Raw genomic sequence first — 14550 nt, forward strand, 5'->3', positions numbered from 1 at the left:
TGTCCCTCCCCAGGTCAAAGGGAATGAACCATGGATGGATCATGCATTTATGAAACAGTTTCATGTCCCAATTCTCTAGATGTCAGCTTGTGATTTTTGTGGAGCAGAATATGATAGTATTTTGTATCTTTAGATGATTAATTTACCAGCTCCAGAATGCATGTGACTTGCTGGGCCATTAATGGATATACTGCAAATTGTCAGCCACTCATTATCTTTAGAGGCATTCTCTAGTCTGTATAGGACACACTATGCCATGGTTCTCTGGACTCAAATCTATATGTGGGCTTATTGCCTGAGAAACATGGGGATAAACTTTTTATTTCTTTCCATTAAATTCATGGGCAGTGTTTGAAGTCTTATGTGCAACCCTGTAAAGTTCTCTTATACCACTTTTCATTTATGACTAATAACACCCCTTGAAAATGTTAACGAGAAAAAATTTTGTCCCAAAATGCAATTTACCACGTGAAAAACACAATACAGGTTTTACAGAACTGTATCTTCAAACAGCACTGATTCTGTGGAGAAAAACACCTCCTTTCTAAAGCTGGCATGCTACAGTCTTTTGGGATGACTGCATGAAATCAACTGATAGCTGTCAATGCACAGGTCTGGGCTATTCCATCACAAAGTCAGTCCTGCTTTTAATTAAAATAATTTCAATCTGCTTCTGAAATAAAGCTCCAGATGCAGTGCTTAGTGAATTGCTGGCAATGAGTGTTGTACATATTGCTGCAGTCTACCTCTGAAGAACAGGAGCCTGATCCAAGGCTGCCCCAGCCTATGCCGGGTTTGGGATTCCCCACAGGGTTTGCAATAGCAGGAAATTAGCAGCATGCTATGGCTTTCAGATCACATCTCCTCTCCCTGGCCTGGTTCCTGCTCCAGGATTAAGGAGTGGCAGTCTGGCAAACAGACTGTGCTCTGCTCCAAGATTCCTCCTTGGAAAGGGGATGTCAGGCTACCCGTGCAAGCTATTGCAGCTCTGCATTGCTAAGCCACAGTGACAGAAATGTTGTTTAGTAGGTGGAGGCTCTAACCCATGCTATGAGCTTTTCTCTGCAGAGTTAGATAAAGCATATGGGGACTTTTTTTGTGCCTCTGTGCACACTGAAAGCTGGAAATATATCAAAGGACTCAAAAGTACAGCAAACCACACCTGACAATATTTATTGCATCTCCAACTTGAGTGAGACTCTTTCTTGCTAAAAATTGTTCCAGGCAGCTTTTAAATGATTCTACTGTTACATTTTGTACTATTCCTCCACTACAACGTACCTAGTGTGTTCTTGTATAACCTGATACACTGCAGTGCCATAAAGGGCTTTATTATGTTCTGTCTAAAAGTAATTTTCCTTCCTTTCAGCAAATTTTACCCTATTCAGCAATAATCATTCTTTTGTACCACCCACCATACAAACTTCTACTTCTGTCATTTACAATTCCAATTACTGCCATCTTACGCTACGTTTTACAATCCACTTTACCAGTTCAATCAAAGTCAGCCTCAGTAATGGCCTCAACTTGCTGCTGCTCTATACTGACATTTCCATAAACTTGTCTACATTTTTCTGGTAGTAAAGTACTTACACCTAATGGCAGTAGTTTGGAGCCATTCTCAACAGAACATTCTGAAGTACTATTTGCTCTCTGCTCTGGAATGAGAAGTCTTAGTAACACTGCCAAAACTGCCTAGTGCTACGCTGCTCTTGATATCACTGCCTTCTACCGATCATCTTCCACCAGATGACCCTGTGTTAGGTTATCTTTTCACCTACTGCTGGGTTCCAGTCCCTTAATTTCCTGATCACAGTTTTAGCTTTCCTAGACTTCTGTGAATTACTGTTTATAATTTTAGCTTTCCTAGACTTCTGTGAATTACTGTTTATGCAATCTTCCCATTCAGTGTTACCTACAGATATGTTGGTTGTACCACAAAGCCAATTAATGCTTTTAATCCAACCAGCAATTTACTGACTCACAAGTTAATGCTTCAAGAATTTTACTTAAAAAAAAAAAGAAAGTAAAACCAAGCGCAAAATGTTATAAAAAAGCAGATGTTAAATTTTTTTGTGGAAAAAACCAAAAGGAAATCCAAAACAAACAACACAGTCTCAGGCCAAGCAGTAGATTGTGGATTCCTTCAGACCCTGCAAGTTTATGGTGCATTCCTCTCCCTCTTCTCCTAGACTCTCCCTTTTTAACTGAAGCACTTTTATTTTCAATATCTGAATGCTCCATGAATACAAACAGATTTATTCTCACTCTAGTAGCATGTTACTGACATATGGCTAATACATAGAAAAACCAAGAAAAATTTCCAGATGGACTTATGAGTTTGTATGTTCAAACTTGCAGATGCCCAAGAGAAGACACCATTCTCACCCCAACTTTCAGTAAATGCTATAGGTCTCTTCCTGAAAACCCAGACCCCTCAAGGGTTTCCAGATGATTGCTTGGATATTGAGATTCCTCAGAGAAGTAGTGAGTTCTAGAAGCAATATTGAGCAAAGAGGTCTGAGGCAGTACTGTCAGCCCATGACAAAGGCTGCAGACCAGACTAATGGGCATTTCTACACTAAACTCCCATGGAAGATGCAGGTCAGTGAGAGCAGGGAACTTCACCAAGCTTCGGGGACCTGGGCCTGCATTTCAGCTGTCCTGACACCTAAACTGCTGCCTATCATCTGCACCATCCTTCTCCTCATACTGCAATGTGCTCTTATACCACAGAGCACCTGCAACCATGAGCCACAGCTGAAAGAAGAGAAGGTTTTGCTGGTGTTAAAAATGGAGATGGATTTCAGCACATCTTGTCATCCCCAAGGGGCAGAACATCCCAGAAAAGAGGCAGAATGGTTTAAAAACTGCCCTGAACTGGGCTGGTTGTAACTCACATTTATCTTCTAGCAGCTTTTATTTTCTTTGAAAAATTCCCTCATGTCATTGAGGTAGTAAAATGGGAAGGCAGAGAACTGGCAGATTAAGGGGTCAGAGCATGTTAAACTCCATGCAACATCTTACTCCAGGCAGCTCTTCTATTTCTGTGTGGCAGCTCTGTCATGGGTCTGGTGTTTTAAGGACAGGACAAAGGAACAGTGCCAGCACATTATCACTTTTTATATAGTCTGGCAAAACATATGGTCCATTTGGCTGATTTATACTGGCAAAGACGAGAATTCATATTTTCTATATATTTTGGCTTAACATCTATATTGTGACATATAACCATGGCCAATTTCAGGCTGGAACCAAATGAAAAGAAACAAGACTGACCCAAAACATATAAGGGAGAGGCCAAGAAAAACAGTGACTTTTAAGTCATTGAGAACACTGCCATCTCTAGGCATTGTGGGTGATGCAAATATATGCAAAAATTGACATAGGCTAGAGTAGAGTGCTGGTGCTATGAAGGGCACTGGAATAAATCAGCCTTCCATGTGAGGAGAGTCTATCACACACTGAACTCTGCACATTATGCCTCAGGAAGGTAGAGAAAGTGTCACTCATAGGAAAATGAGAGAAAAACAAGCCAAAGAGCTGACAGACTGCAGCAGGGTACTTATGATACCTGTCAGTTTCCCAGCACTGTTAAGTGACTTGATTTTCTTTTCCGCCCTGGAATGGCCTGGTTGGTGGGACTGTCTTGCATGACAGCTATTCCATAAAGGAAAGCTCATGAAATCTACCCCAGAGCAGACAGAGCTAATCTGTACATAGTGGCCTTAACTGATTTGGCACTGCTGAAATCCCTGGAAGTAAGACATAATAAAGGCAAGGCGGCAACAAAGCCCCACGTATCAAACCAGGGCTGGCAGGGAGTCTAAGGAATCACTCTGAGATTAATGGCAGGGGTGTGAGCCCTGCCCTGGCAGCACATGCCAGAGGATATGGCAGGCTGGGCATGATTACTGCTCCTCTGAATTGAGTCAGATGGAACCTCCTGCCAGCCCACTCTGGGTGACAGCTGAAGTCTGTGTATTGCTTGGCTCAGAGCCCAGTGAGCAATAACCCCCATTCAGAGACCAAGCATAACGGAGGCCATTAGCCCAGAGTATCTGTTGAACTTCTCCTTGCATAGCCTTTCCCCCTGTAGTCTACAGGTCTCAAGGGAGATGAGATTCCTGGGTTCTTGCCACTTTGTATTCCAAAGTATCATACAGTTCCAAGAAAGAGGGAAAATTGAAACACATCATGAGATAGAGAAGTCACAGTCTAGAAAAATTTCAACCTTCCTGTGTCTGGACTGTAGCCTGCACATCTAACAAGATATGGACACTGTCCCTTCTGTGCTTATGCCCCTTCTCTGCACACAAACTCATTATGTTATAACATGACCAGTTCTCATCCAGCTGTTCCCTCAGTATGTCACTGTGCTTCTCTCCTGGCTCACAGCTCAGTAAAAAAGAAACTAGAAAACTTTCAATCACTCCCAAATAGCAGATGCACACTTCCACAGACAGAATCAGTTTAACTCAAGGTAAAGTTGAAACCAAATTCAAACACTCCCTGTGGTCACAATTTTTAATCATAAGATGATGATCTGACCACCTGTCTATCTTGAACTTGAAATGTCAAGGAATATGCCACAAAATCTAGGAAATCCTTATTGTGATATCAGTATTTTAGTAGGAGAAAAATATGTCAGGTAGGTACCTGTCTGCCTGACCATAAGATACTTAAGGTTAGGTTCAAGACAGCTCAACTTAAACCTAATAAATTCACTACAAGAACTTCTGCTTTAAGAGCTTCACCAAAGTCAATAGGGACTGTAATCATGGATCTAAGTGATATTGCCCCTAGTTGCTGTCCAGCTACCTACCCAGCGTGACTGTAGTGCATTCAAGTTCAGTTGTGGCTATACTGTAGTTGTATTTATTCTTTTTTCACTTTTCACATCATCACACATAAATACAGTCAGTGAGTGGTGCTTGAAGGGCACTGACATGCAGAATGGTGGGCTTGCTCCTACTGTTACCCTTTGGATACTCAGGAGCCTGCTAGTTTTCATTCCAGTGAAGAGTGCCCGTTTGCTTAATAACATGCCAGCATTATTGGCTTGCATGTTATATTTCTTGGTTCAATTCTACCCATTCCTTTGTTAGTAGTAGAAGTTTCATGAATAAATGAAGCACTTGCCTGTGCTTTAACCACCAGACTGTGTTCCTCCCACACTGCACTTAGGGAGGAATGAAAGCAGGAGCAAGCCAAGCCACAGAAGGTTCAGTTTACCATGCTACGGATCGATATGTACAGCAGCTTTTTCTATCAAGCTGACTTCTCTACTACAAATGGATTTACTTCAGTGAAGAACAGCATTTTGACCCTCATTCCCCACGGTAATCTGGACAGGATACCTTTACTGATGGTCATATTTCTGTAGGAATGACTCTACTGATGGACCCTACTGTAGCGGCTGGATGAGTCTTGCCTTTCCTCAGCCCCTGCCCATTCTCTGTGCTGGTGCAATGGTTTCCGGAGGGAGGGAGGGAGGGAGGGAGGGAGGAGCTCTGACAGTTTTCAGATGTACCTTTTAACCTGTGATTATTTTATAGTTAACTCCTGATTACCTTTATGAAGGTTGTTAGGATTGTGAATAGATCAGACCATCAGATCAGAAGCACAGAAGATGGATCTAAAAGATTTATAGTTATGTTTGTCTGGAGCTGTATAATATGGGTTTATCCAATGGGACAGGATTATGTGAAGTTTATCTGTACTCCAAGATGTGAATGATCCTTCTTTCATTACTCTCCTGACACATGGTCTTGAACCTTAATGTACATAGTTTGTATTTTCCACGTTTATTTTACCTAGCTTGTCTAGTCTCATTACATTAAAAAATCAAGGGGAAACCATCTTGAGTTGTGCTAAAACAGGAAACAAACACGGCATAAGAAGAAGATGATTGAAAAACTCTAGGATCAAATAGCTGCTGAAAGCTTCTGTAACTCAGATATTCCTTGAATGAAATTGGAGATACAGGTAAAGGTCTTGGACTTCCCCTCTTCTCTGATCTATGCAGAAACATAGACAAAAGTGGCCCCTGAATTCCAGCCAGGTTAGTGCACTGGTGTTGTGGCTTAGGGATGGTACTTTCCAATTTAGTACTGCCACTAAAAAACCACAAGCTGCTCTCCCTCCCCCTCTCTTACTGGAGGCCCAAAAGGCATCACAGGTTGAGATAAGAACAATACACAGGAAACAGCAATGAGATAAGAAAATGAACAATAACAGCAACAATATTAATGACAAAAGTGCAGAAGAGAGTGATTCACACACAAAAATGCTCATTGCAGCCTGGACAATAAACAACGCTGAATGAATTTTCTCAGCTGGAAGGAACCCCTTCTTCCTGGAAGAAGACACAGTCCCTTTGCCTGCCCCCAGCAATGACATGAGGGGGTACAGAATAACCTCTGGGTCCTGACCATGCCCCCTCTGGCTACTGCAAAAAATGAACCCTGTCCTGGCTGGAACCAGGACAGCTGGGGATGTAACTGAGTGCCACATGTATCATCTTGAGCTTCACTGCTGTAGAATTATTAAACTGGACCTTTTTCTCCTGTCTGTATATCTTTACATGATATTTCCCTGGAAGTCACCTCCACGCCTATCATCCCCTTGTGAAATTAATCTTGGTATCATCCTGAAAAGGAATATTATTTCACTTTAGCCCCAAAATATCCAGTACAAAATCACAGAATCACAGAATCATTCGGACTGGAAAGGATCTCTGAGACCATTGAGTCCAACCCTTGACTATGTTGTCCCCTAGACCACAGTACTGAGTTCAGGTGTTTCTTGAACCCTTCCAGGGGTGGTGACTCCAGGAATGGCATGCTTTATGGCAAAGCCAGGAACTGAACACAGACTCCTCCAACCCAAGCCTTAGCCACCAGCTATAAACTCCTGAGATGCTTGAGAGGAAACTTTTCCATTGCTATGGCAGCATGAGGTCTCAATTCACATTTCCTCCTACAAAGCCCATCAGAAAACCATACTACAAGTAAAAGCTACACATCATGGCCCTTAATTTCATCAGGAACTGTCAACAATTGCCTATACTTTCAGAAGTCTGAGCTCAGCCTCTCACAGAATCTTTTCTCATGTAATCTTTCCTTCTTTTTCTGGTTAATTTGGACAGGATGGCAATCATTTCCTAACAGGGATCATGCATAACCTTCAGGAACTGGCCCTCTGGAGCAGCAAAAGAGATTGTCTCACAGACCAACAGGAAAAGGGAAAGACACAGAGCTGACCCAAATAGGGTTAAAAAGGAAAAGGCAGGAGTGGATTCCATTGTTATTTACTTTATACAAACCCCAGTGAGGAATAATCTCCTTGCTGCATTTCCCTACTTTTCTTCCTCCTGTTTCTATATGCACAGAGAGGTCACTAGGAAACTCATTAGGAGGAGGCAGCCTGGCTTGATGGCTAAGGCATTGGATAAGGAACTCTGGGCTCTATCCCAGCACAGCCATGAGCCTGATGCAAGACCTGGGCACCTTCTTTCAGTTCTCTGTCTCTCTATTTCCCTCCCTTTTCTCCACATAGGAACATCTGGTTCCTTCATTTTGCTTGAAAACTCATCTAGACATAGGCTGCTCTTAATGAGGTTGGGCACAAGGCAGGGCAGTACAATTGCAGGCTTGGATGTGGGGTTTAGGTATGCTTGCAATATAAAGATAATGATCTAAAACCCATCTGTGCAAAGGTAATCTTTTGAAGGAAGGAGTTTCACTCCACAAATGTAGGACTGGGGACCCATAGGTGGGGAATGTAGGAGGTCCTGCCAATCTCTGAGAAACAAGGAAAGCTGAAGCAACGACTACTGCACAAATGGGGCATGAAAAATAATTCTCTCTTGCACTCGGAGACAACATCCTTCCATTTCCTTCTTCCTTTTACCTTTTGCTTTAAAAATAACAATCATGGGGGGTTTTTTGGTTGGGGGTTTTTTTGGTTGTTTTGTTTTGGTTTGGTTTGGTTTGGTTTTGGGTTGTTTTTTTTTTTTTTTTAAATTACCTCCTCTGCCCTCCTCCCTTCCCTCTGTATCTAGTCATACTCATCTGACCTTATGCTCATACTTTTCCTAGCATTTGCCTCTCTATCTTTGAGGTCTGCTTTCTCTGAACTCTCTATTCAACCCTCTCCAACCCCATAATCTCCTCACATTGTGAGTTTGCATTAATTGGAGAGAAAGCAATAATAAGAGCCCACCCAGTACAGTTCTTTCCACAATGCCCAGAAGGATCTGTGTTTGAGGCATGTTTTGAAGATCATTGTAAATCAGGAAACAGCAAGGTGGAGTGAAAGGAAACTGGAAAGAGCTCTCAGCTTACGAATGTACAAAGCAAGAACACAGGCCCTCACTCCAGTAATCTGGAGCCAACAGTTACTAGACTAAGTTCCTTGTGCAAAAAGTCATTATTATGACTAACTCATTCTGTATTTATAGAGAAGCAATGTTAGAAGACAAACAGTTCAAACAGTGCTCTTGCACTAGATGTTCTTTGCTTTTTTCTGTATGTGGTCTTTTATTCCAACATTAATTGTGGTTATAAATCATTCCCAACCTGTTTTGGAATGATTTCCAAAAAACTCTATGCTGTTGAAAACACAGACCACTTACATATACAAAATATAAAGCACTCAGCAACTCCAGGGGTAAAAAATACCACATATTAGGAATCAAACCCACAGAAGACTTAAGCAGTAATTATCATTAAAACATTTCTCTGTCTGCTACCACAAATGGCTACAGGTACTTCTGCAGAACACAGAAGACATTGGACTGGGCAAAGCCATCACAGACAGGTGTCTTTGAGAGGCACTTGAGCCAGAAAAAGATTTGTTTTCATAAAGGAGAAGATCTGGAGATGAAAGAATTTTGGCAAAACTGAGTGGTGACCAGGATAGGGAAGCATTGTGGACACTTAACCACTGTCTGTGACCATCCAGGCCAGAAAGGATGAGGCCAAAAAGCTTGAAAGGGAGAAGAATGGATTATATCTCTTTTTTTGCTGCATGGAAATGTATCAGCCCCACGAGGGAGAATGTTATGTGAACAGCTAGGGGTGCACATTCCCCTGAGAGCCAAGGAATGTGGGGCCTTGGCAGTCAGGCCAGGTGCCAGACTGGGACAGAGCAACCTTCTTGCAGCCTCCCTACATTTTGTATAGTGGTAGGAAAAAAAAAATAGAAAGAGCTTGTTAAAACTCACACAACTTTCAGATCAAATTTTTGTCCTGTTTCACTTTGGAAGTCTCTTGAACAACCTCAGTGCTTCAAAGCTGAGGCTATAAATCTCCCAATCTCCCAGAAAATGCTCCTGTATTTAATAAGCTGTTTTGACTGACATTCAAAGTGAAAGTAAAGATTTCTGCTGTCCTAGCAGTAGAAAATGTGACCCTGATCTGTAACCCCATATCTGACCAGACAAAAATGTGTACTCTGTTAAAATCTGCAGAGTGCTCAGACACATTGGCATGAGAATAGCTCTGGTTCCCCTGCAGTCAATAGCAGAAAATCTCATTATCTCTGATGGAAATACCTTTGACTAATTTTATTTGGAAAAGAAGGTGCTAGAGGATTGTGTCTGAACACCAACATAACAAACCTCTTACATAGTGGCTCAGCTACTGAGCAAAATTACTTCTAGCTCATTCTTTTCAACCATTCCATCACACAATTAGCCCTTGGAGTGCTTTGTATCCTAAGAACATGCTGAATATGGACAAGGAGGTAAGCACAGAGCAACTGGAATACCATTAATATGAGTGATGCTTATAATTGGCTTATGGATGCCATGATCCTGTGGGTCAGACTTTCTTGAATGACCTGGTAAAATTTTGGTTGCTCCTGAGGACTCTGTCAAGGTTCCCTGATGTCTTGCCTCCAAGGACTTCAAGAATGGCACTACACATAACCTTGTTAACTGCTCCAGGAATCTTGGAAACATCAGTCTTGGGATCAGGCCTTTCTACCATCACCACAGTGAGACCTGGACCAAATCACTCCCTTTGGTGGCCACACTTTCCATCCTGGGGCACACAGATACAAAACACACACAGATACAACAATAAATACTGGATCAAGATAGTGAATATTTCCAGAGAATTTCACTAAATAAAAAATAAATAAAATCTAACCCAGCAGAGACCCCTGACAGGTCTCGTTCTCTTTTAGTTTTGTTTTTCTTCCTTTGTCACATCATCTACCCAAATTCAAACCTGATGTAGACTTACAAAAACTACTCCCAGCTTGCTGTGGTGCTCAAATGGCAGCCTGTCCTTTCCCATGCATTCTCATTAATGTCTCCCATCACCAAACTTTCTTTACAATTAAATCCCAAATATTTGAAAATAAAAATGACTGAAGTGAACAGCCTGACTGAAAAAAGTATAAGTTCTCCCATCTCTGCTAGCATAAATAGGAACATACGTGCCCTTTGGAGGCTGGAAAGTTCACTGTAAAAGTTCCCTAAATCTTCCTGTTTTGATTATTCTGGTTTGCATGGAGCAGACCAGACAGTATAATTCAGAGGTTTCATTTCCACTTTCATTTCAGCACTTCTTTTCTACTAACTACCCCATTTCCTGAATCATCTAAAGCAAAGTGAGCAAAATGAAAATGCTCCTGGAAATCTACAAATCAGTAGATAAAATAACAGGTTGATCAATTTACTAAGATGAAATGGACCAAAGGCTATTTTTAAAGAATCAGATAGCAAAAATGCTTACTTTTACATCAAACTCTTCAGTGATCCCAGGATTTAAGAACTCTTAAAAAACCCCAGAGTTTATGATTTTTTTTTTTTTAATTTTCCAGTTGATATTACTGTGAGTGCTGGTTATAAAATATGTTTTTCCCACCTTGGAAAGGACAATGATTCAAATATAAAAAATGTGTCCCAAATGTTAGCTGAATTTAACTTTAGACTTTCAAAGCTCCTGTGAAGTTCTTGTGGTCTCCTCAGTAGGGAAACAAAGAAAGTGCATCATCTGCAACCAAGTCCTTCCAGAAATTTCAGACAATAGGGCAGAATAAGCCCAACAGACAAGTCAGTTTTAGCTCTTGTGTTTTTCTGCAGCAGTTTTGAAGTAAGTGCTGTTCCTTAGTCTAAAGAGAGGCAAAATTCTCTGTTGAAAGCTCATGGCTTCTCTGGTTTAGGCTTTTTTTTTTTTTCTTGTCATAGACCAGCTCACATACAGCCAAGAGAGGAATGAAGTTTCCCCAGGCCCCACCTAACACTTCAAATGGAGGGCCACTTTCTCATGGACAGGATCATAAGCATAAAAGGCATTCTTTTGATGCACTGACAAATCACCTGCCATCAGATGGCTGTTTATCTCATAAAAACATTACTTTCATGAAAAATGGCTTTCCTGCTTAAATAATAGGACTGAGTCATATCTTAGTGTGGAGGGATAGAATGTAAGAAAATAAAGATAGTGCAGAAGGTAATCTCACACCTGAGGAGTTGCAGCTGTACTAATCACCAAAGATTAGGAACAGGCCTGCCCTTAATAGGCCACAGCTGTGTCCAATAAGAAGACGAGTGCTACAAAAGAGTGGGTTAGCTGGGTGAGGAGAGAGATGGAGTTGGTTCTGCTGTGAAGAGTTGTGCATGAGAAATTACTGAGGAGGTATGGAACTTTTGAAATAAGATGGCAACATCTTAGTTCACATGGAATAATGGTATGAAATGTACAGCTTGTATCCTTAAAAAAAATTTGACTTCAAAATACTTGACTGCTGCATTAGCTGCGGGACAATTGTTTCTGCAATGTCAGACAAGCTTTAGCATAAATGGAAATCTAGAAGAAGGATTTGCAGTGCTTACCAGCACACTGGTTGTTTTCATCCAGCTGGAAGCCGAAGCGGCAGATGAGGGGCCGGGTGGCAGTGGGGTAGTTGGGGACGGGGCCGGGGGCTGGGGGCGGTGGGTACACGTTGGAGTAGGGGCTCAGGTAGGGCGAGCGGTACACGGGGTTTGTGCGGGGCACGCACAGATAGCCCCCGTTCTGGTTCACACACACCATGTCTCCTCTGCAGGCCTCAGGAATGGTTCGACATTCATCAATATCTGCAATGAAATTGCAAAAGTTTAGAGAGTGATTGTTCCTTAATGGGACCTACCAAAAAATAGTTCATGTGTTTTTTGCATAACATTGCAAAAAAAATTATATTCTCCATCAAATGGCCAACCCTTCCTTGTGGAGCCTCACTTTGAAGTTAGATCGTACTAAAACAGAAAACATCTCTTATGTTCAATGTATCCTGTGATCTACTCATACTATTACAGTAGTAAAACTACTCTAGAGTACTCATACTATGTCCTCTAATACTATGAGTACTATATCCTCTAATACTCATAGTATTAGAGGATATAATATGATATATATTATCCCTCTATCCTCTAATACTATGAGTACTCTAGAGGGAGAGGACAAGGCCTGCTTTGCTGTTCCATAGAAGTTTAGTTTAAACACTGATTTACGCATGGTTGCAGCATGCTACTGCCTGTTCCTGCTGGAGGGTCTGTCCAAACCACAACATGCAGATCAGGATTTCAGAAAGTGATGGTTTGGTCTGCCCAGCTGTGAAATTTGGATCCTGCTTTGGAAGTCTCAAGTTCCCTCCCTCCGAGTTAGGGATGTTCGGATCTGGGGACACAGTTCAGGCCTCTTTCTTGCTTTGATTGAGATTGTAGCTGAATTAAATTTAGAAAGATATAACTGGTTTAGCCAAATTGAGCATTCCCCTGGTTCTTGGGCCACAGAAACAGTAGGCTATGGCAGGACAAACAGTCTGCTGCAGGTTTTTCCCTTTCTGTTTGGATGACTTTATGGCATGTGTAAGATGCTGCCCTGGAGAGTGAATGCCATTGACAAAAAGATGCTACTGGGCAAAGTGCAGATTTCCTTACACTATGTCAGCTCAGTTTACTTGGAGTTTCAGTTTCTGAGAATGGAAGACTTTATTTGAGCCTGCAGGTGGAGACAGGCAACAAAGACAATAAATCCTGAGTTTGAAGGAGAAAGAGAAGGAGGGTGAACAGCCCTCATCCTTTGGCAGCTACACTGAGCTCCTATCAAAATGCATCATTGTTGTTTGAGTAGCCCTGACAGGCTGCTAGTATCTCAACAGTGTCAAAGACCAATGCTATGTAAAGATACACATATTTATATATACACATATTTTTTGTATATACATGTATGCAAACACACATCTTTGTCACACAGTAAGATCTTTTCATCTAAAACATAGTAAGAGTACCACAATGTTAACTCAATAAATTCAGAATTTTTGAACCCAAATTTAAATGTATTGATTAATTGAAGTCCTACCTAAGCATTGCCCAGAGGCACGGTCCAGGTCAAACCCATTAGTGCATTGCTGCTAAAATGAGAGAAAAAAGAACACTTGATGATGGTGAATGAGAGATTTGCAGAGTCAAATGCTCATCTGGATTATTATGATTAGTACAACTGTTCAGGAGGGTACAGTACACCAAAATAAAGCTCCTTCCCCAGAGGACAGTCAGCAAGCCATGACCCTGAGGCCTCAGCACAGGTCCCAGCCCCTTAGCTCAGGAGTGGCACCCTCAGGGGATGGCAGTGTCAGGCTGTTCCTCTGCCCAGGGGTCACCAATGTGTTATGAGTACAGGGGTACAGTGTGTTATGGGTTCTTAGCACAGAATTACAGTCTTCTAGTTTGGGGTCTTGGTTTTGCCAGAACAGGGGGGTTCATCTTGAAGGTCCTTGTTACATCTCCCGCAGGCTCTGAAGCTCCCCTGACAGCCCATTCAGCACAAAACATGTCAGGCATTGACTGATCCAGAGCCACAGTTGAAACATAACAAGCTTAAAAAAATAAGGCTCTTCCTTTCCACCACACCTTGTTGTTTTTAGAGAATAAGTCTTTATACAACACATTATAGGCATTCAAGGTTACTGGAAGCTTTGTTCCTTCGTATTCTGTTGGTTGTTATCAGGGCTGCAGCCTTGAGTCTTCAGTACCTCCTCAGTGACCTTAGCATCTCTAAATTGGTGAAATTCCTGGTGATAATGGTTTCAAAGCCTGTTAAAATGATTTTCTGCTCTTCCTAGTTTTTGACTGGGCCTCCAGCTATTTAACAAGGGGCAAAGCAATTGACACAAGCACAGGATCTTCCAGTAAATAGGTTGTACTAGGCAATGTAAGCAAGAGATATCCAGGAAACAGGAACCACTGAAGCCACCAGAGGGCAGAGGGATGGAGTGTGTTCAAGATTCTTCCTTTTTTTTTGTTTCTTAATGATAAAGACACTTTTTTTGGGACTTTATGGAAGAAATGAGTGGAAGAGTAAAGCACTTAATTGATGTTTGGAAAAGTAGTAAGTTGTAGATGGGAGACAAAGGGTTAGAGGGGTGAGTCAGTGGAAGTGGGTCATTACAGGATTCAGGAACAGGACTGAAGTGAAACACATGGCACTGTTTGGACTGCGCCTGCTACTTGCACATATGAATACACAAAAGCCCAGAAGTGTCAGACAAGTA

The 14550-nt window shown here is 41.8% G+C and overlaps 1 protein-coding gene across 2 annotated transcripts in view; it reads right to left on the reverse strand.

Annotated features, from left to right (window-relative positions):
- The window catches only part of FBLN5 (fibulin 5), a 46113-nt gene that overhangs the window by 27697 nt on the left and 3866 nt on the right, over positions 1–14550 (reverse strand). The window contains exons 3-4 of one of the 2 annotated variants that reach the window (XM_030949272.1): positions 13359–13410; positions 11852–12094 (exon numbers count right to left, since the gene is read on the reverse strand). In XM_030949272.1, coding sequence (XP_030805132.1) covers positions 11852–12094; positions 13359–13410 — 295 coding nt within the window. The remainder of the gene's footprint in view (positions 1–11851; positions 12095–13358; positions 13411–14550) is intronic. The other variant, XM_030949271.1, reaches the window with a different exon arrangement.

The sequence above is a fragment of the Camarhynchus parvulus genome, chromosome 5, assembly GCF_901933205.1.
Source record: "Camarhynchus parvulus chromosome 5, STF_HiC, whole genome shotgun sequence".
Lineage (NCBI taxonomy): Eukaryota > Metazoa > Chordata > Aves > Passeriformes > Thraupidae > Camarhynchus > Camarhynchus parvulus.